Below are 23,303 nucleotides of genomic sequence, written 5' to 3' on the forward strand. Positions count from 1 at the left end.
TCAGAAAGAAATCCAAGCTGTGACCTTGACCTAGAAGCGTTTAACATTTAGTGAGTGTAGTCGATAGCTGTGAAGTGACTCATTCCAGACGGTAAGTAGCTGCCAAAGGGCTTTGTGGGATAAATGTTTCTGCCAGAGGGTTTCTCGGCTTAGTGGTCAGAGAGGGCTCCACGGAGCTGTGAAGGATCAGTGAACTCGAGTAAGAGGAAAGCATCGCAGGCTGGGGGGCTCAGGGCATGGCCTGAAGGCAGACGTCCGGCGGGTGAGACTGTCACTGGACTGCGTGGAGGGCAAGTGTGAGTAAGTGTGAGACGGGAAGAAAACGAGTAACTGACCTTCTGGAGTAGGTAGTTCTGGGGAAATTTGTCTCCAAGCCACTTCTGGGGATTAGTCTAGAAATTTAAACCTCGGTACTGAGTATCTGATTTGTGCAGAACTTTTTTGAGAAAGTTTACTTTTTTCAGGATCACTTTATAGTAGGAAGGGATTAGTATTTTTCTTCTCAGACTTGAGCTGTGCACATTAAAGGTCTAGTCAGAATGAAGTACAGAGTCATGGCCGTTTTAGAACCCCAAGTGTTTTTCTTGTCGCTCCAATAATCTGAGGCAGGAGGATCTTGACAGTAACACTCACGTGACCTAGGAATCCAAGTTGAGGCAAACTGATACACTTGTGTTCGTTTGTTTTCCAGATAATCACCGCCAATCCTTGGAACACAATCGCCCTGCTCTGTGGGGCCTTCTTGGCGTTATTTAAAGCAGCGGAGTTTGCCAAGCTGAGTGTGAAATGGATGATCAAGATCAGAAAGAGGTACCTTAAAAAAAGAGGTCAGGCGGCGAACCACATAAGCTGAAGTGGCCTTGTGTTCGCAGAACTGCTCACAGCAACGGAAGTTCTGGTCACTTCCGCGCGGAGAAACGAGCCGCCGGCAATCCTGTGCTCACTTGAAACGGGCCTTGCTGGGAGGAACAGCCTGCCAGCCTGCAGCTTCTAACCTGGCCCCAAAAGAGGATGTTTAAAGCCTGATGGAACAGATCCAGTGGGTAACCTAAAACTTATTTAAGTATTTAAATTATTAATGAACAGATGACGAGGGATTGTGGAAGATGGAATTAGATCTGTATCAAGTTTTCTGAAGGTTTGTGGAAGTTGCCTTTCTTCTTACTTGGTTTGGTGCACAGTTAAGCTCTAATGGGGTGATGAAGGCTCTACTTTTTACTCTAGCTTCCCCTTCCGCCCTAGTTTTCTAAAGTGGACAGAAGAGTGTGATTTTCTTTTTTCCCCAAATCCTGACTCTGCAGATGTACAGGTTATGCTTTGAAACCTCTGCACCCTGTACCCAAAGGCGAGAACCCCGTCGTCTCTGACGTCATCTGCCAGTTACATCATCTGGCCTCTTGGCACGCTTTCTCATTTGTTAAATAAGAAATGGGACTTTTTTGTAAAGCTACTAGAAACCAGGAATACGATTTCTTGTGGACTGACTAGCCACCTGCCTGTCTGGCTAGAATATTTGTTGATGGAGGTGTAAGAGTGCAGAGTCATTAACATGCAAAAGCACTGGGACATATGTACATAGGTGCCTACTCAATGTATCTTGATGATTTTATTAACAGGTAAATAAAAGTTAGGTTAATGCAAAAGGAGTCAGTGTGCCAGTATGAATACCTGCTAAATCAGTAGGCACCGGTACACTTTCATTCTGTGACCAAATGGCAGCGTGAGCTCGGACTCCCAAGATGGAGGGATCTGGACTCCCGAGGTAGGTCATGAATGCGTCCAAGGAAGGGTCGGGGTGGGGTGTGGCGATGGATGGCAGGCAGGCGGTCAGGAAGAGTGACAGAGCTAGCTCGTCCTGTCCTGTAAAAGCAGCTGAGAAAGGGGTACTCAGTGTGACCCCCAAAGCCTTCAGCTTAGCTTTTGACAAAGATGAGTACTGAAGTGTTTTTCACATCGGCCGATTTAAGGTTTTGAGAATTGTCTGCAGAGTTTCAAATTACTTACATGCCCCTTTGCTCCAAAGAGGACTTGGTAACACTGGATTTCATAACCTGGCTTTAGGTAGTTTAAAGAGGCATTATTAAAGGTAAACTTGTGCCAAGAAATATTCCCTGGTACTTTGCGATGCCAGAGAAGCATGCACATTCATGCTAGCCTAGATCTCGTCTCTGTGCAGTCTTTTTGTGAGGCAAATGCGAAGCCAGGCAGAGAAGCTTACATTAACAACGTTGGAAAACGTGTGTGTGTGTGTGTTCTGTCTCTAAAGGTGACACCACTTTAGTAATACTTCAATATCTAATAAAATTAGCTCAAATAAACACACTAAAACTGCATTTCCTGTATTGTGGAAAGTTGAGAGACCTCTTAAATGCGCTTTAGGATAAGTAGATAATTAGGAAGTATTTTTAGCTTGCCAAAGAAAAAAACTTTCATAACTACAGCTGCAGCCTGTCAGAATCCACTGTGGCTGCTCTTCGGTGAAAGAAACGTGTAAGTCTTCCACTGTGTAGACATTTAGACCTAGCCTTCACTTTCTGGAAAAGGCAGGGGCTTGCCTTTGACTCTGTGTCCTGTAGTAGGCTCACCCTGGTCTTCCAGGGCTGCCCCCAGCTGTAACACTGGCTGGCCTTGGGTTAGTGTGGCCAATTCGGCCAGAGCCCCTGGACCTGGATGGCTGGGGGAAGGTGGCTACTGGAGATCATAAACTGTGAGCCATGCACCCAAAGGAAGAGTTTCTCCTGGGGCCACAGTGAGTGAAAAGGGATGCTTGTACAGTGACCTAGGAATAGCACGCAAAACGCTAGACTTCTTCATGAATGCAAGGAGTGGAGAGTTTATAATGTCTGATGTCTGACTCTGCCACCGTTTCCCTGAACCACTCCTCACCCAAAGAAGTAGGATTTATTATAAACTTTGAGATTTTTAATTAAAACTGACATTTAAGGTAATTTGAGCCTGTTCTCTGAACATAGAAGGACATGAAGATGAAAGGCTAGCCTAGAACTTAGAATTTGAGGCAGACATTGTATAAAGAGGCAGCAGACTGCTTCTGGATGTCTCAGAGCTGGAAAAAGCAAAGACCACATCGGCAAAATACAAACATAGACTTTATTAAATGCTGCTCAATCCCCCAATGAAGATCTTTCGTTACAAAACAGTTTTCCACACAACTGCAAGTAAAGAGATTGGAATGGTACTCATAACAAAAGAGGTGAGAAATACTTGACCAAGTGAAAACATACAAGACCTCTCTCTAGTCAGCTTGCTCAGAACTCTACAGGGGCAGCCTAGTGCGTTTCCTTTAAATAAAGCCAGCCAGTGACCGTGAGTGCTCTGTGTCACCACACTGGGGGACTCAAAGCCTCCTTCCCTGGGTCAGCAGGGGCTGGAAGGAAGGGCAGGTTCTGAGGACTGGAAAGGCCCTGCCTTCAGCCTTTGGGAGGAAGAGGAGGAATGAACTGAGAGGCAGGCTCAGCGTTTACCTGTGCTGCCTCCACAAATCTGGGCTCATTACTGTGGGGAGTTGCAGATGAAGAGGGATATTCTTGAGGAACAATCTAAAGAATTTGGTTTACTTTCCCAGCTTTTATTTATATTTTGTGCTTTAAAAAGCCTGGAGATTTAAGTTTCTGCTCAAATTCCAGAGTGCAGCAACTCTAGTGAAGGAAGGCTTAGGGCAGGTAACTCCCCCCCCCATCATAGTTCTTTTTCCTAGGATGTAACTAAGGTCTGCAGCAATGTGAAAAGCACATTATAAAAGGGAAAAATATACAGAGCAGACTACTGTATCTATGTGCAACACAATCAAAAAAAGAATTCAAGTCATAATTCTTACCACTCCCATAATTAGCTCACTCATATCATAGATGATGAAGTTCATTCATTTCTGTGAAACTGTAGAAGTGACACAATAAATCCATGATTAGACAAGGTTACAATATACTGTGGCCATGATACAGCACAGGGCTATGTTTAGTCCTTATTTTTCATTTACAGTTGCCAGAAAAAAAGTTGGCCTTTTAATTATATTATACTGAGAGGTTTGTCTCATAATTTTTACATATTTCAAAAAAGTGTACAAAACTGCCTATCCAACAGAGGTGGTGGCTTTTTTTATTCATCACTTGTATTGCTGAGAATACTGTGCATGTTGTAAGCACTGTTCTGCTTTTCCAAAGCTTTCTTTAGCTTTAGCTCCTCTAATTTTTTCCATAACTCTTCACGTTCCAATTCCTTCTTTTTCTCTCTGTAGAGAAACCAAAATTTTTGTAGTCAGAAACCTTTAATTTAGGGCCTGAAGAAAGTTGCTGTTTGGCAGTCTGCTGGAGAACACATTGTTCACCCCCATTTCATTTAACTCCCTCTCCTAAAGCATCTGAGCTCCAATTACTTGGAGCACCTGGTTAGTCTTGTCACTCTCCTGTACCAACGCAGAGTGACCCCTTGCTTTCTGCCTGCTACATGTTCTCACTTCCATGACCACTTTATCATTCATGCTTTATTACGTTCCCTTTCTCACCTAAACCTCTTGCAGTCACCCTGGTTGGCACAGTCACCCTTTTACAGAGACAGAAGGGCTGGCTCTCAGGCTGGAGCCACTTCCAGGCAGAATCACCTCTCTAGCCACTAACCAGTCTCTTACTCTCTCACCTCTTACATGTCATGAGAACTTTAAAGTTTGAATCATCTCTGGAAAAACAAAACTCAAAATATTTTATGTGTTTCAACTATTTGATTTCAGTTCGAAGGGAAACAACTGTGAATAACCGAGACCAAACTGTTCTGAAGGACTATATGAACATGTGAAAAAACCATAGGCTGGGGCGCCTGGGTGGCTGAGTTGGTTGAGTGTCCCGTCGGACTCTCGATACCAGCTCAGGTCATGATCCCGGGGTCGTGAGATCAAGCCCAGCATCAGGCTTTGCGCTGAGCATGGAGCCTTTTTAAGATTCTCTTTCTCTAAAAAAACAAAACACCCCATGGACTTACAGTTCCACAGTTATATGCCATTATCATTTTGCAGATAACGATTAGGCGTATGAAATATACAAGTTATCTTTTTGTTATAAAAATCATCTTTTTCTTCCCACTGCTGCCCAATGTTTAATTTCTGCCTGAAAGGCGTGGTTTTTTTAAAAAGTTACTGATGGACTAGGATACCCTTGAAGAGGAGCCATTCTTGTTCTACTTGCCACAGGAAAACCCCGATTAGGAACTTTTTAGTCAAAAGAGATCAGCTTTTCCAAACAAACAATAGGTAATAAACTTCTTAAAAGTAAATGGTAGCTATATTCTCAAATGATGCGTGGGCGCAGGTATACTGACTGGTTACTACCCATCTGATGTCTGAAATGAAGGAGAAGTGATTTTTACAAGATCATTTTATATATGAAGTTCTTGAAAAGAGGTGATCACTAAGGCAGGTGTGTAAATGCTGGTATGTGCTATCATCCCTATGTATTGTTGCAAGGAACAAAATATTAATAGTACTGACAGAGACCTATGTGAGCTCCCTCTGACTGAAAAACAAAAAACAAAAACAAAACCAAAACCCAAAACACCGACTTTAAGATACCACTTCGTTAAAATGTGCGGCTTAAAACTACCAAACTTGTGCAAAGAGCAGCTGCAGAGTAAAGCAGACAAAGACGATTTTCATAGATACATAAGAAATCAAATTTTATAAATTTGGCAGAAAGTGTATTTCACAATGCAGATGCTGCTAGACTGATAAAGTCTAAGCCTCAGAGTGAGATAAAGAGAGGATTTATAATCCACATTAAAATCATAATCTAACCAGTAGGGGAAGTTTTTTATCTGGAAATGACTTAAAAGAGTTTTAAGCATATAGTTTGAAATTCTCTAATGTGACGGACTTAAATACTAATTTTAACTTAGGCAAGATACCTTATTGAACTGAAATCACCTTCAACCAACCTAAAGTGTATGAATAACTTGGTAATTAAAAATACCAAATACCTTTGTCTTTCAGCTTTGTAGGAGCTAGTAAGGTCGTCAAAAAGCTTGCCATTCATTTCCATTAGGGTTTTCAGCACGTTGTATACCAGTGCTACAATGGTCCTAAAATGAAAGTAAGCAGTGCTGGGTTATAGGAAATACAACATGACTATCATCTCTAAATAGTGGCTGATTCACTTAATCCATTTTAGAGACAACAGACAAAGGTGCAAGAGGTTTAGGAATTTGCTCAAGGTCACACAGCCAGTGGTGATAGAGATGGTCTGATTCCAAAATTCACGTCTTTCTTATCATGCTTAAACTCTTAAAGCGTTATGGTTATCTTCATGGCTGCTCTCCAGTCTCAAGCTAACAGTATTAAAAGATGAAGAAAATCACCTACCATAACTTGTAAACAAAACAAAAAACCCACAAAGGAGGATAAGGGTGTTACAGAGGTTGGAATATATGCAGTCTAAACATCTACACCTTAAGCACCCCTGCTTCTCCCTGGGATAGCACCGACCTTCGAGGTCTGTGCATCCTTGGCGGATGTTCGGTCGGTCTCCCCCACTGGGTTTGACCACACACTGGTGCAGAATGTCACACCAGGTCGTCCTACCTTCAGGGGGGTTTGCAATTTTAAACTGAAGTTAACAACATACATGTATTTACAGCTCTGTGAAACTATATGTATATCAAGTGCACAATGGAATGAAACTGATGTTAACCTTAGAGTAAGTTCCAAATCTGTATAGGTTTCATGTATGAGTTAGGAGATTCAAAGACAAAAAGCACAAATATCAGAATACCGCGATCAACATAAAAGACACTTACGGATTCCAGTGTTCTTTGGAGATTTTGTATAAACTGCCAAACATAATTGGCAGAATTTTATCAATATTCTCCTCAATCAAACTAAGAATATATTCATTATTCCAGAAGTACAATGCCCTTTCTGCAACCTAAAAAAACATTTAGAAACGTCAAAACTAAAAGATAAAGGAAAGGCTAGTATAAAAAAATGGCTTCGCTGAAAACATCATACCTGAAAATGAGAACTGGAGACACACTTGGATATTTGCTTAAAAAGGGGCTCTTCAATTTTTTTGAACTGTGTGGGTTCAATGACATCTAAGATTTCTTCAATTTCTCCTAAAAACATCACCTAGGTTAAAAAAATTTTTCTTTTAATAAATATGACAAATATTATGAACATACAAAACTACAAATGAGAAGGCTAATCTACAAATTACACAGGGGACAAAAAAGGTCTTGATAGTATACGCAATTTACTATAATGCTCAGCTATCCCACCAAGTCTCTTCAATCCCCAGAAAACCAGCTCCTGCTAGGTAGCAGTAACAATACGGCCAAGCCCAAAGCTGCGTGGTTTATATACTGAAGCCCTAAGATTAAGAAGTTTTAGTGAGATTGTACTATTTTTGTTTAACAAAACCTACTTCTTTCTGACTGCATGTTTTTGGCCAAAATTTCAGCAGTCCTCTGATCACCTGCAAAAAAGAAGTTTAGCACAAATTAAGCCATGAAGTTGGTCAATCCCAGGAAATTTTTAGTAATTGTGATTACATAACATTCATTCTGAAGTAGATCAATATTTAAGCGTATCCCCCGACTTTCTGCTCAGCTTTACACTTCTATTAATAAGTATTTGCTGAGTGTGTCTGTACCAGATACTGTTCTAGATGCTAGGAAGACAGTGATTAACAAGACAGGTGACTGGTGACCCGGATTTTCAAAAAGCAGGGAGACCAATGGAAGTTATTCATGAAACATGTAAGTAATTTTAATAGTTAAGTGCTACTTACTAGGAAGAAAATAAAGGAAAGTATGATAATGACTTGGTGGCATGAGTGAGGAAAGTTATTTTAGGGAGAAAATAAGGAACAAAGAATTTCTATTACTTAAAACCATTTGAAGCACCAAGAAAGCCAGGAAGCTTCCCAATTTATTTGATAGCTAGCACCATCTTGATCACCAAGATACATGGAAGGGATCGTGGATTTAAGTGAACATAATTGCAAAGATTTGTACTAAACTGAACATTAACAGGACAATATTTGCCCCATTATGCCTTATTCCAGAAATTCCAGGATAGTTCAACTCATTAACAGTTCTAAGTTAAAAGGGAAAAAAACTGTATGATCATCTCAAGATTTTGAACAGTTGTTCAAAATGTCTGACTGCCTATATATTCTGGTAAGAATTTAGTTTAGTAAGCTAGAATGAAGAGAATTTATTAGAAACCATCAGCAATCATCTTATATAGTGATTTCTTGGAGACAGGCGGTAAAACCATCAGGGCCTGGTACTCTCGTGGAAATGTATCTGATAGCCTTTTAGGTTATTTTATAGTTATAATCCAGTTACAGTTATATTCAATAGCCTGGTCCTGTAATAAACACTTACTCAAATTAGGAAGAACACTGTTCAGGAGACAGTCCAATAAGATAAAAAGGATCCAATGAATATTCTTGGACAGGAATACCAAAATTATACTTATTCGTCTAAGTATATAATTATATACTCCCTAATTTAAAAAACAAAAATTACTGGGGCGCCTGAGTGGCTCAGTTAGTTAAGCATCTGACTTCAGCTCAGGTCATGATCTTGCAGTTCTGTGAGTTCGAGCCCCACGTCAGGCTCTGTGCTAACAGCTCAGAGCCTGGAGTCTGCTTTGGATTCTGTGTCCCCCTCTTTCTCTGCCCCTCCCCTGCCAACACGTGCATGCTCTCTCAGAAATACATAAACATTAAAAAAATTAAAAACCAACAAAATTTCTAAAATGAATAGCCAAATTCAATGTGGCCAGATAAATATATAAAAATCAATACCTTTGTAAAACAAAGTATCAGTAATAAAAAAAGGTGCATTTCCTAATAAAAACTAATGTACATAAAGAAAAAAATTTGCAAGAAATGTTTACTGATCGTGAGAGACTACAAATAGATGAGATGATTCAATATCATACATTTTTCCTATATTTAATGTAATTTCAATCAAATACCAACTGAATTACTTTCTGAAACTAGAAACATTTATTCTATAATCTGTAAGTGTAAGCAAATAACCAAGAACTTTTCTGGGTGGGAGGGGGAGAATTAATGGAATGGAACCCATATTACTGATATTAGCAACTAAAATGAGATGATATCAGCACAGAAATGGACAAAAAGATATGAAATAGGGACGTGTAGCTAGCTCAGTCAGTAGAACATGCAACTCTTGATCTCGGGAGTCATGAGTTCAAGCTCCATGTTGGGTGTAGGGTGTAGAGTTTATTTAAAGAAGCAGGCAGGGATAGGAAACAAGACTATCTACAGTCATGTACATATATGGATATATGTATGACAAAGGTGGCATTTCAGTTCCATGGAAAATAGATGAATTAGCCAATTAAGTGGTGGTACTTGGACTGCTGTCTCCCCGTTTAGAAAGAAAAAATGTAGCTGTGTTGGTAGCCAGACTCCTAAAATGATCTTCCATGATCCTTACTTCCTAAATTCACATACTTGGATAATCCCATCCCCTCAAATTGGGCTGGCCTGGTGACTTGCTTCTAACCAACAGAATGTGGCGAAAGGGACAGAATATCTCCTCCATGAGTAGGTTATAGAAGATTGTGACTTCCATCTTACTAGGAGATTGTCTAGAGCCTTCTCATCTTGCAAGCTTTGATCAAGCAAGCTGCTCTCTGTTGGAGCAGTTCCTAGTCAGGAACTGACTAGGCACTGAGGGCAGTCTCTAGCCAAGAGCCAGCTAGGAACTTGAGGCCCTCAGTCCAACAGCACTTGAGGAACTGAATTCTGCCAACAACCACATGAACTCAGAAGCAGATCCTTCCTCATGTGATCCTTTCTGTGAGAGCCCAGCCAGGGCCAATACCTCGACTGCAGCCTAGTTGGAGACCCTGAAGCAGAAGACCCAGGTAAGTAATGCCTGGATTCTTGTCTCACAGAAACTATGAGCTAATAAATGATTGTTTTAAGCCACTAAATTTTGTGATAACTTGTTACATAGCAACAGAAAACTAATAAAAAGCAACAAAAAAGAAGACCAGTTCTTCACCCTTGTCACACACAAATTTCAATTTCAAATGGTGTAGCAGGTTAAATGATGGCCCTTCAAAAAATCTGTGTCCTAATGTCTAGAATCTATGAATGTGACTTATTTGGATAATGGGTCTTTACAACTAAAATTAGTTAAGGTCTCAAGATTAGATCATCATCTGCACGGGCCCTAAATCCAGCGATGTGTCCTTGTAAAAGACCCAGAGGACAGACAGAAGAGGCAGCAGTGTGAGTGTGGAGCAATGCCACAAGCCAAGGAGCGCCTGGAGACACGGGAAGCTGGAAGAGGCAGGAATGGAATCTCCCCTAGAGCAACTGGAGGGAGTGTACCCCTGCTGACAACTTCAGTTTGGACTTCTGACCTTCAGAACTCTGGGAGAATAACTTTGTTATTTTAAGCTACCAAGTTTGTAGTAATTCACAGCAGCCCTAGGAAACTATTACTGATGGAATAAACATTTTATAGGTAAAGACGAAATCCATAAAATAACTAGAATAGGATACTGGAGAATATTTTTATAATCTTAAAGGGTAGAAGGATTTTTCTTAGTACGACATCAAGGCCAGAAACCATAATGATGAATAGATTCCACTACATAACATTTTTCTTCAGTTCTTTAAGGAAAGATTGAAAACTATATTCAGGGACCACTGGGTGGCTCAGTCGGTTAAGTGTCTGACTCTTGATTTCGGCTCATGTCACGATCTCGTGGTTCATGGGTTCGAGCCCCATGTCGGGCTCCATGCTGACAGCTCGCGGGGCCTGCTTGGGGTTGTGTCTCTCCCTCTCTCTGCCCCTCTACCGTTTGCACTCTCTTTCGTTCTCTCAAAATAAACTTTAAACACAAAACTATATTCAAATTTAAAAACTCCAAATGGATAAAAATTATTTGCAAAATATATCAGGAAAATGATTAAAAGTAGGCAAAGAACACAGAAATGTAAATGATCAATAACCACATAAAAGGATGGCTTAATCCTTGTAGTAATAAAAACCTATTAAAGTAAGATTTCTTACCTCTTTGACTAGCAAATATTTTAAAGCTTAACATTCAGCATTGGCCATGGTGAAGGAAAATGCATCTTCACACTCTGGACTGTATTAAATTGTTCAGACTTTTTGGAAGGCAGCTTGGAATATGTTAAAATTTCCAAGTAAGCACTCTTTGACTCAGCAACATGGTTTTAATTTTAATGATTTTTAAACATTTATATACATGGGGTGCCTGGTTGACTCAGTACGGCATGAATGCAGTTCTCGATCTTGGGGTCATGAGTTCAAGCCCCACATTGGGTGTAGAGATTGCTTAAAAAAAAAAAATTTTACTTAAAAAAAATTTATATAGTAAAATTCGTGTGTGTGTGTGTGTGTGTAGGTGTGTGTAGGTGTGTACTGTTTGTTCTCAGGATTTTTATACACACATAGATTTTCTTTTGTTACCAACACCACAGACAGGACACAGAACAATTCTAACACCCTAAACATCCCCTCACCCAGCAACATGTTTCAACTACTCATGTGTCCATAAATTCAAGACTGATTAAATATGTTATGATAATCCATATAGTGGAATTCAGTGCTACCAGTGAAAGCAATAAAACAGATTAATATGGAAAGATAGCCACATTATACTGAGAAGTAAAAACACCTGATCAACACTGTCCTACAACAACCTACACACATACACACACACACACATATATATATAGAAAAAATTTCTAGAAAATATATTCATCAACTTAAATGGTTCTCTTTTAGGTGACAAGATTTTAAGGAACTTCCTCCACATTGAGCTTTACGATTTTGTATTGTGTGAACCAAATTAACACACATTACTTTCACAAAGAGAAGTAACATTAAAGTCATTTCCATTTTAGAAAATAAAATAATTTCAATTGAAGATCTGGGTACCTAAATAATGTAATAAACTAGCCAAAGTTCTGACTTACTTATAATTTGCAAGAAGCTTAGATATGAATACCAGGTTTCTAGAGAATAAATATGAAGGCTCAAACCCAAGTAACATGGCCATAATTTTGGTGCTGGAATGGACTATGGGAGAAATGGAAAGATCTATATACCTGTACAGATCATTATGAACTGAAAAATATTTTCCTTTGTCAACCTGGACATTTACCTTTCTACCTCTTCATCCTGTTCCTATTTCCATTAACTCAGCTCCTCTAAGAAAGATCTCTGGCCATCATCCTCCCTAATCTACTCTTTAAAAAGAAATAACCTTTCTTCTCTATCCATCCCATATTAATTTGTTTAAATTATATCTGTCTACAATTCAACTACGAACCATGACTTACTATGGTATGGATTTTGTCTGAAGTCTGATGAGAGGTACCATGGATTTATATTATGTTTTAATCTACTTTAGAGGTTTATGTGGTTTCATGTAATACCAGGCTCCTAATTCTCCTGATTAGTCTTGAAAAAACTATTTTTTAGCTGTTTCCAGAAAGATTTGCAAGTGTAAAAGTTCAAAAACTCAAAGTATTAGGAGTGGAAAAATATCTTTTGTTCATTTACACAAAGTTCAATCAGAGGAAGACTACTAAGTTTATAATCTTTTCAAGCATCCCTAGGGATAGCCTCAGTAACTTCATAATAAAGAAAATCTCACTTAAATCCTTTAAATGCTTTGCTTTTCTTCAGGAACTCTTAGATATTTAGATTAAGGATACCTAGAAAACATTCTGTCAAAATACTCATCAATGTAAAAAGGTTGTTTTCTCTGCTTTCATACGTTTCTATTTCTCCTTACCTTTTGTTTTTCTTAAATGTTCAATTTTCATAGTAACATTTTTATTCTCTCCTGAATCTTATCGCTGTGGGCAAACAGTCAACAGAATTCAGACTGAATTGCTATGCTGATTCATAAACAACCTTTACTCCAAGAATACATCTGTATCACCAAAGGCAAGGACATGTTTTCAATCCCTATCATGTAGTTTATTATTAAAGAGAGAAAATCCTAGTTCTAAAAACAAAACAAAACTCCAGGGAATAGTTTTGGGACCCTCACAGTATGTTTTAATTTTAAAAGGTGAATGAAGATTAGAAATGTTGTCAGTAAAGACAATATGTATGTAAAATTTCACATGCAGTCACTAGATCCTGTCATCACACATCTCTGCTATATTTTAGTATTAATCTATATTTAAGCTATTCAAGAGACATCCTATAACTCATAAGAACTTCCCCTCCCAACCCTGTTCTTTGAATGCAGATTAACCTAACATTCCTTCTAAATGACTTGAAAGTATATTACTACTGTTTGATAGCTCTACACAGGTATATAAAGAAAAAGCCACAATGAAATGCTACAATGTAGATTAAAGACATAAAAATAAATAGGACACTTACTGGTTCTGTTAGTGTGGTATCTTTCTCCAGGAACTGTACGACACAGTAGGCTAGCTAAAATGCAAGGGACAGTTTATAAATATTACTGAAAGAAATAACAGTGATGCAGGATTTTTATATTTAGTTAACACAAATGATTACCTCATTTTAACAAATTTTACTCTAACCCAATATATAACCATGAATATATTCACAACTGTGTCACTTGTTAAGCCTGAAAAGTAACTTACAGGTCAAAAAATGTTCTTTTTTCAGTAGTAACTTCTCAATGTAAGGACTACAGCTAACATTTTAGTTTCTCAGCAAGTTTCTGCATGTATACCTATGCTGATAGGATATTATTTACATACTCCTAGAGACTAAAATCATTGTCCAACTACACTATCAGGGCTAGATGGAACATTCTGCAGATATGTGGGACTCATTCAAAGTCAGGGCCTAGGCGCTGGTAGTATAGTGGTGAGCATAGCTGCCTTCCAAAGTCAGGGCCTAGACTAGAAAACAAGAAAACTGGATATTATCTCTCCTATATCTACATTAAAAGTGCATTGAGCTTATTTAATAAAGCTAAATATTGTAATACGTTTAAATTATAACAAAAGTTTGCTTTAATTTACAAAGCAAATTGCTTAATTATACTTAAAACTGCTGCCTTAATATTTCTCAGTTTCTCTGCCTTTATATCAGCCTTTGAAACAATGTTCATTTCATTTGAAAGTTGTCTGAAACTTACCTGAGCATGAAACAAAGCTAATCCTTTTGCAGTATGCATAGGAATAAGAACCTTCATTAGAAATTGTTTATGTTCTGCTTTCAGTGGCAATGCAAAGCCATTGATAATACTGGAGGGAAAAAAAGGCAGGGGGAAGGGTTAAGTAGTTACTACTTTATTTCCAAAAGTTATTTCCATGAGTAAGTACCTAAGGAACACTGCTCTGCTTCAGTCCTGGTGTTGAATGACTTAGTCATCTTCAAACTACTTTATGAATTCTGTTCTTCTAAGTCATTCAATGATGCCAAAAAGAAAACTGGGACTGCCAATTAAAGTCCCAGGAAGTAATTTCTATCTTCATTTTCTAGAAAGCCTATCACTTTATGCATCATTGCCTTTATTTTCCTACCTACAGCCACAGGAGAGTTAGTATCACAATGTTGTTAGAACTTTCAAAATTTTCTGAAGCAGAAGTATTTTCTGAAATACATTCTGAAGTTTCTCTTACTTTGCTAAAAGATCTGAAATTAAGAAGTAGTTTTCTCCATAATCACTCTCTAACTATAAATAGAGGGGGCCTAATCTTCTCAAGTTAATATTGCTATGTGATGAATACAGAAAGCAAAATGTTCACATAAACTAAAAGGCTATAGATTCTTCTAAAAAGAACAGACGGATTAGGAAGGGCCTATCAATATCTCAGCAAGAATTCTTATAACTTCATCAAAGATTCACTATAGTTTATTTCATTTCTTCCCAATCAGATCCTATAATTTCTGAGGCAGTCTGGCAAGATCAGGCATAAAACATGCCACAGCTTCAAAAGCAGGAAGAAGCCTATTCTAAAACAGATGTCTTGCATGGCAAGTACTTTAATATGCTGACCGCTTAAAAAGCTATAAAAAGAATTCAGTTGAGAAGCTATGTCTTGTGCTCTATATTTAAACTCTAAAATATAAAATAATTTCTCCAACCCCAGTAAGATTCTAATACATAAAACGTTCAAAGTTATTTAACTCTTAAAAAACAATGACCTACCTTCCTAATATTTCAAGGAGTTCAGCAACACCATTGAAATGTTCTGTTTCATATATAAACCTGAATTTAAAATAAAGACAGGTGTAATGAAAACTCAAACATTAGAAAACTAAATTAAGAGGCAGGAAAGTAGAGAAATCAATCCTAAGGGCAACTATAAGAAACCTACAAGTGTGCTTCAGGAATTCTTTGTAAGCTATCTTGCCCCAAACTAGTTACCTCTAAGCAATCTTATAAAATAAGGCCTGGGGCGCCTGGGTGGCTCAGTCGGTTACGCGTCCGACTTCGGCTCGGGTCATGATCTCGCGGTCCGTGAGTTCGAGCCCCGCATCAGGCTCTGTGCTGACTGCTAAGAGCCTGGAGCCTGTTTCAGATTCTGTGTCTCCCTCTCTCTCTCTGCCCCTCCCCTGTTCATGCTCTGTCTCTCTCTGTCTCAAAAATAAACAAACATTAAAAAAAAATTTTTTTTTTTTAAATAAAATAAGGCCTAATTCCTATTAAGTCACATACACTTTTGCTATAATCTAGCTGCAGAGATAACAGAATATTATTTCACCTGGAAGATTTTATTTTACTTAAAAATGTATACGGAAGATGGGTTTTCTCAAAGAAATACTTTCAAAATAGGAAACCTCCACCCACAGGAAAATCTACGAGGTAAGGACCCATATGGAATCAAGCCACTTTTATTCATAGTTTCTCTAAACCTAAACTACACAGGCTGTCTAGCTTTCCAAGATTAGGCTTGCTGTTAAAGCAGAAGTCATGAACTCAAATGACTACAGGACAGGGAAGTATCATGACTAGAGTAGACTTAGGAGGACAGAGACCTCAGGAGATGCGGTCTCTCAAGGAGGCAGCCATTACTGATCTCGAACTGTTACATCATACGAATGCTAGCCTAATTCTGCCACATTTCCAAATAAACCAAGCCTGAAATGTGGTTACATTAAAGCAAAATCTCCTAATTAGAAGCAATTACTTAGCAGATTATCACTTATAGTCAAAATATATACTCCATATAAATTTAATTAGTTTTGTCAGAAAATCAAAACTACTTTCAAGAGCTATTGATTTAAATATTTATACACAATTTTTTAAACAAAAGGCTCAAAGAAGTAGGTAACTAGACATAAATTCTCCTCAATAAACCTTAAACATGAACATTGGTACTACCTATTCTAAACAGTCTTCATAACTATTGTCCACCACTTAGATGAGAAGTAAAGTTGCAAGTTTCGAAAAAGTTACATGCAATCACGACACCCACAAAACAGGCTTAAAATGACTCAAATACTTATCAACAGTTCAGATATAAAAATTAAAGGAACTGGAATAAAAAGAAAACATGGAAGGGGAAAAGTGCTATACATGAATATATGACCAGTTTACCTGAGGAAAATGTTGTTAATTTGTTTTCTGATGAATGCTCTTAATCCAAGAAATTTCCCATAAATTCGGTGCAGAACAGTCTTCAGGAAGTCACGTTCTCTGGGATCTTCACTATCAAAAAGCTCCAGGAGCTTTAAGAAAAATCTGAGAAATTACTTTTTAAAAATAATTGAGCTAAAATTTCACTTTATTCTAATTTGATTTCAAGATAACCCATGAAATTTTTTTAAAAAATTTCAATGATTCTGCCTTATCAGGTTGATTTTATTCTTGCTAAATAATGAAGCTAAAGAAAAGTTTAAGGAGTATTTCTTTTCACTTCATTTCAAAAAACAACACATAAAAATATAAATACTTTGAAAAGTGTACAGTTTTGTATTTTTTTTGCTTTGCCATTCATTTAAAAATTCTGTCCTCTTCTTGACTACTAACCATGGCTCATAATTTTACAGTTTTGAAACCTGAGAGATTTTTAATGCTTTTTGATAGTAATTCAAAACTACATACAAAAATCTTAAGCTTGCAAACTGCAAGTCGTTAAATAAATGAAGTTTGAAAATACACATGTGCAAATGAGTATTTCCTGTTTACTAGAAAGATTTATACAGACTAAAATTGTTTTGTGATTTTACACTAAAAATCAAGTCACCATGCCAACAGCTCAGAAATTAATATTTAGTAGGAGAAAGTACTGGCAGATACATGCTAATAGAGTAAAAGTCATTCAGGAAATAATGAAATAGAGATGAGACTACAGATTTTTATTTAAAGTCACTTTAGCAACTGGCTGCAAAAGTTTAAACCAGTTCAAACTGGCTAATTCACCATTTTCTTCCTATACCTCTACACAACTCTTCAGCAAAGGCAGAATAAAGAGATCTTTGAAAAATTTAAAGTCAAAGCTCAAATTCCCATTTTTAAAATGGCAAAGAAACTGAATTTCTGCTGTCAAAAAATGGTATTACTGTATTTTAAATAAAACATTGGATTTTCTTAGGAAAAATTTTAAAGTAATTTCTCTATGTAGAATATAATTACCTATATGAAGTCATCAAGGAATTTTACATTCTGTACTTTGATATTGATAATTACAGTCAAGATGGCAAGCTCTGGACTCCTCAAAGTTCTTTTCCCATTCTGTCTTGAATTATATGTGATTATTTACATATGCATCTCTTCTATTAGAGTGAATGCCTTTTGAGGGTTGTGATGACTTTAGTCATATTTACATACCCTTAAACAAATGTCTTGTTTATAGTTTGCATTCTTTGTTCACTAGGTTATTAAAGTCTTGAATGAAGCTCCAAACAAAAATATCCAGAGTAAAAGAATTTGTGTTAATATACCTAATAAATTCAGTTCAAATTATTCTAATTAAAAATGGCTAACCTACTCACTTGAGACACTTATATTCAAGTTTCTGATGTTGGGTTTACTTAGAAGATAAGCTTGCAAATTAATAAAAGGGGCCCTTACTTGTTAAGGTTGACATGTTTAATTCAAGAATAAATGAATTTAGTACGAGTTGATCCTCAGGAGAAAAATATAAACTAGAGAATACCTGTTCGCCAACTGTTAAATCTACTTAAAAAAACCTATTCTGAAATACTGTAATCTAAATAATCTATTTATAAATATAAATATAAATTCATATAATAAAACATACATAAAACTAGTCATCAGGAAATTGTTTCTTATTCTGGCTGTGATGCTTATCTCTAACTTTGCTTTTAAGGGTAATTCATAACCTCTGAGCTTTTTCGTCACTGATAAAATGAAGAAGGCTGAAACTAATCTTGTGTTTTCTAAGTGTAGGGAACATTATGGTCAGAGAGAGTCTAGTTTGAATCCTGATTGTGCCATCTACTAGCTGTGTAAAATTAGACACACATGCTTTATATAAAAGCATATAAGGACAATGCCAGGCACATAAAAAGCACTCGGTAATTCTTAGCTTCTTTCTTTCTTCTGAAATCCTATGATTTGAACATAACTTGGAATTATCCAAGTATTTTTTTTCTCTTGAAATATGAATGTCCAAATTTATACTTAATTTTTTCCTGTACTTTTAAGTCTTAAAATTACCACCTAATCAAATAATTTCAAAATACAAAAGCTAAGGATTCTCTCATATACTATTCATGAAGAATAACATAATATGAATACATCACAGAAGTGATCTATGAAAGCACAGTCATATAAACTGCTAGGAACAAATTACTGGGCTTTGGTTTCTCGGATAATTCAGGTATTTAGAGTATAAAGTAGAAGTTTTCTTCTTGTTTCTCTTCAAACCCATGGAATAAGCCAGCAGCAGAAATACCTCAAGCTCTAGACTGAAGAAGCACTAAGGCAACTGTTCCCCTCAACCTGCTTTTATGTTAAACACAATTTAATGTGGTATTTCTAGAGTTCCTTAATATACTCTATTCCTTCTGTAGCACACAAGAGCTACCGAAGGAAATAAATATGCATTCATCTGCAATTACCAAAATGACAAAGTTCTATTTAATCTGATTTTTACTTGTGAATGAAATGTAAATTTTACTGTTAGCACACACCCAATATTTCTTTGTAATTTATGAAGAGTTGCTTGAATGGTTGAAGGACATATTCCTGACAATATTCTTCATTAATCAATACACTAACAGCAATTAGTCAGAATACTTTATGTGAGGTCAGGTGTCGCTATAAATGATGAAAACTGAACTCTAAATAAATATGCGGAACTCATGTTTATAGAATCTTTATTATACAACAGTGGTAAGAGGGTAGGAAAGGTCCTCGTAATGATTTTAGTCCTCGCCTCTGCACTGGGTTCATTGCTACCTTTTCACTCATCTCCTACCTTTCTTGAAAGTGCAAATAACTCTAGAAGAGAAGAGCATCAAATTCCTAATGAGACCTTACATACTGATAAGTATTTCCAAAGAGAAAATAAACCTGCAAAGATTTGGTCTACTTCACCACAATCCTGTCTAGGGCCAGCCAGTTCCCCTCAGTTAAAGAGAGGCTTTTACATTGTTGAAAAGACTTTGAAGATTAAAATAAAAATGAACACATTCCAAAAAATTAATTTTCAGTATGTAGTTTCCAAAAAATAATAGCTTATAACTAATTTATAAAAAAAAAGAAGGTATCCCATTATGTTTCATTCACTCTATCTCCTTTTCTTCCTAAATATCCCATTTATCTGCGGTTTAGGAACTGGGAGGCTAGAATGCCCAAGGTGCGAAGGGGAAGGAAAAAGGAAAGGTCATTGGTAATTGTAACCGGTAACAGGAAAGGAGCCGAAGCCCAAACTCCTAATGGTGATTCCATTTCTGTTTTTTCTCTGTCATTTCAAAGTTACAATGCTTAAAACATACCCCAAAGTTCAAGTTCAAAGACTTAAAAATTTAAAAGAAAGCTTCTTGCCCTTTGATTGAATGGTCATACCAAATTTTCTCAGATTGTCCAGAAAGGCTTGCTTTTCTGGTCTTTATAAAATAACTAAGAATTCAGGATTGGATGTAATTCCACTGATGTCATTAGAAGCTCACTCTTGTTTAAAATACTCTCGTATTCTCATAGCTCCTTCACTTTTACCCTAATTGTTTGGCAAGAGTATTAAACGATGTTAAAGTAAAATAAACCATTTAAGTTTTGACAGACTATTTTAATCACAAATTAATGAATCATTGCTAAGATGAACCTAAGGAAATTTAAGACATAAGAATTCCTTACCTGCTGTACAAATTTCTGGTCAATGTATCGCTTTGCAATGCTAGGCTGGAAATCAGGGCTCTCCAAAAATCTTAAGAAGAATTCATACACCAACTATGAGAAAAAGTCAAATAAAAACTAAGATGATGCCTATAAAATTTTACCCTCTTAATCACTTCATACCAAACATACCTCCCCTACCAACCTAGGAGGGAGATTTCAGAGCTCATTAGAAAATGTGATGAGTTGGTAACATTTTTTTAAAAACTAAATATATATTCACAATTTGGTCTCCTAAGCTGGTAAATTTGGGAGTTAATTGCTTCACATCACTTGTTGAAACTGTAATTACAGGAACTAGAAAATAAATATTTTGCCTAACAAAATATTTAACTAAGAAAGACTGTTTTGTAGTCCATACTCACTGGGAACATGTTCATTTTCCAGTGGACTCCTAACCCACTTCTATTTAATTTCTAGAGTTCTTTAAATATAGATCAGAAACTTACAGGTAAGAATAAACTAGATTGCAAGGGCTGGCGCATCAATAACAATAAAAAGAAAACCTTCACGTCTTTCTATAAAACTATAATGGGGCAAACATTTAAATCAAAACCAGCATACCTTATCTACACTTGGGGAGTAATGAACCAAATTATGTAAATTCAGGGTTCAGGAAGGAATGTCTTTTAACCAAGGTGAATAAACTAGGAAGTCACAGCAGGACTTCTACTTAAAAAGGGCCAAGCATTTTAAAAGTAGCAGAAAATGTTCACTTGCTACCACAAATCAGAATTAAAGTAAGGTTTAGTTCAACTTGTTTCCATCACACCTACATCTGTCTTTCAAGAAGAGAGGAAAATACACTAAAGTTTTTTTATTGTAACCTAACAGCTCATAAAAGACAGGAGTATAGCCCCTGAAATTTAAAGTAAGGAATTTGCCTTACTTTATTAGCTACTGAGAAACATATTAATCTAGCATCCTAAACATAAAAAAGGAAGATTATATCCTAAAGCAAAAACAGTCATTCAATAAACAGGTATAGTTGGGCCACATATAGAAGGGAGAAAAAAGGGGCACCTGAATGGCTCAGTTGGTTCAGCACCCAACTTCGGCTCAGATCATGATCTCACAGTTTGTGAATTTGAGCCCCACATCAGGCTCTCTGCTTCAGAACTTCTGTCCTCCTCTCTCTCTGCCCCTCCCCCGGACTCTCTCTCTCTCTCTCATTCTCAAAAATAAATAAATATTAAAAAAAAAAAAGATTGCTATAATAAATTTACAGACTTTACAACACACACAAAAAAGCATTACCAGATCTGGGGCTTTATCACTCACCACACAATAACAAATTTTTATTATTTTATTCAATTATTTTATTAATATTATACAACAGTTTTAGGAACAAATATTATTTGTGTTTGATGCATCTTTTTTGCCCAGCTGTGCAAAAGGAATGATGCTTATCTGGTCTAATTATCTTTTAATTTTCATGTTAAGTATGATATTGTAACAAGAAAACAAATTGGTATCAGTTTTATTTGTAAATAATCTTCTAATCAACTAACTATGTAGATAATTTTGCTTTGGAGTACACACATGCAAAAAAAATCTACAAAAATTATCAGAGTCCTCTGAAGAGTAATACAGTCTCATGGACTGCTACACAGGTTCACTGGCACAACTGTCCAGTGCCCATTTTCATGTCCAATACTGGCCTGCTGTGGTAAGTTCCTACTTCTGGTTATTGGCATAGAGCTCCTAAAACCCTTGGAATTTCCTGAGTGATAAGGGTAAGAGGTGCATCTTTTGTTATAAGAAGCCCCTTTCAATCATGCCTGAGTTTAGGCTAATGAGATGACTGTAGAAGGATGAAGCCTGCTTATCACAGCAACCAACCCTATGATAAGAGGGTTGAAACTTTCAGTCCCAAACCCCATCCTCCAGGGAGGGGAGAGAGACTGGAGATTGAGTTCAATCACTGATGACCAGTGATTTAATGGATCACATTCACCTCACGGAACCACCATCAAAATCCTCAACAAAGGGGTTTGGAGAACTCCTGAACTCCTGGGTTGGTGAACACATCAAGGTACTGGGAGGGTACTACCATGGAGCCCCTTCTCCAAACTGTGATCTATGCATCTCTTTCATTTGGCTGTTCCTGACTTGCATCCTTTATAATAAGCCAGTAACAGTAAATGAAGTGCTTCCTGTGTTCTGTGGGCAGTTATGGCAAATTATCAAACCTGAAGAGTGGATTGTGGGAACGAACCCCAGACTTAAAGCCAGTTGGTCAGAAGTACAAGAGGCCCAGACTCCTCTGACTGCCATGTGAAATGGGGTGTGGCCCCATGGGACTGAGCCCTTAACCTGTGGTATCTGTGGTAACTCTGGGTCATCAGTGTCAGAAATGAATAAATTATAGGACACCCAGTTGGTATCCACAGAGAAGTGGAGAATTTCTTGGTGCAGAAAATCCACACATTTGGTGTCAAAAGTGTTATGGGTAGAGGAAACAAGTTTTCCTTTTAGCTACATACAGTGGGAATGTTATTAGGCACTGTACAGCCCCAAAAAGCTTATTCACTTGTTAGGGAGGTGAGACAAAATTAAACATATAAAATGGTATATATGTAAAAATTATATGGCACAGACTATGAGTGGAGGAGACATTTAGAAAAGGGCAATAGCACTGTGGAATAAAGTCAGCAGGAAAAATAAAATCAGCAGGAGGAAAATGCAACTTGGGCCCTACATTTGATCTGACTTTGGATACGCCAAAAAGAAAAAGAAGGGCTTTTATAGAAAGGTAGGACATGTCTTGAGCACGAGATATAGGGTATGGGTTGATGGGTATGGAATCAGAGACTCAGAACCTTTATGAAGATCCCTAGTTAAGTGGAAGTTAAGATTTGTGGTGAGGTGAGACCAGGTTAAACAGGAGTCAAGTACAGCATGCATTAGCCTATATACTCTACCTCTTAAGATCTACATCAGATATACAGGGCTTAAGGCTTAATACTAC

The 23,303-nt window shown here is 37.2% G+C and overlaps 2 protein-coding genes across 3 annotated transcripts in view; one reads left to right on the forward strand and one right to left on the reverse strand.

Moving 5' to 3' along the window:
* The window catches only part of PACC1 (proton activated chloride channel 1), a 34,762-nt gene extending 33,346 nt beyond the window's left edge, over window positions 1–1,416 (forward strand). For both annotated transcript variants that reach the window (XM_042976766.1, XM_015543768.2), the window contains exon 8: window positions 692–1,416. In XM_042976766.1, coding sequence (XP_042832700.1) covers window positions 692–853 — 162 coding nt within the window. In that variant the 3' untranslated portion in view covers window positions 854–1,416. The remainder of the gene's footprint in view (window positions 1–691) is intronic.
* Window positions 1,417–3,088: 1,672 nt separating this feature from the next.
* The window catches only part of PPP2R5A (protein phosphatase 2 regulatory subunit B'alpha), a 64,422-nt gene continuing 44,207 nt past the window's right edge, over window positions 3,089–23,303 (reverse strand). Inside the window, exons 4-13 of the mRNA XM_007096166.2 lie at window positions 20,294–20,386; window positions 16,568–16,698; window positions 15,176–15,235; window positions 14,159–14,267; window positions 13,426–13,479; window positions 7,422–7,472; window positions 7,007–7,126; window positions 6,796–6,923; window positions 5,980–6,081; window positions 3,089–4,246 (exon numbers count right to left, since the gene is read on the reverse strand). Coding sequence (XP_007096228.2) covers window positions 4,114–4,246; window positions 5,980–6,081; window positions 6,796–6,923; window positions 7,007–7,126; window positions 7,422–7,472; window positions 13,426–13,479; window positions 14,159–14,267; window positions 15,176–15,235; window positions 16,568–16,698; window positions 20,294–20,386 — 981 coding nt within the window. The 3' untranslated portion in view covers window positions 3,089–4,113. The remainder of the gene's footprint in view (window positions 4,247–5,979; window positions 6,082–6,795; window positions 6,924–7,006; window positions 7,127–7,421; window positions 7,473–13,425; window positions 13,480–14,158; window positions 14,268–15,175; window positions 15,236–16,567; window positions 16,699–20,293; window positions 20,387–23,303) is intronic.

Source organism: Panthera tigris, chromosome F3, assembly GCF_018350195.1.
Source record: "Panthera tigris isolate Pti1 chromosome F3, P.tigris_Pti1_mat1.1, whole genome shotgun sequence".
Classification (NCBI taxonomy): domain Eukaryota; kingdom Metazoa; phylum Chordata; class Mammalia; order Carnivora; family Felidae; genus Panthera; species Panthera tigris.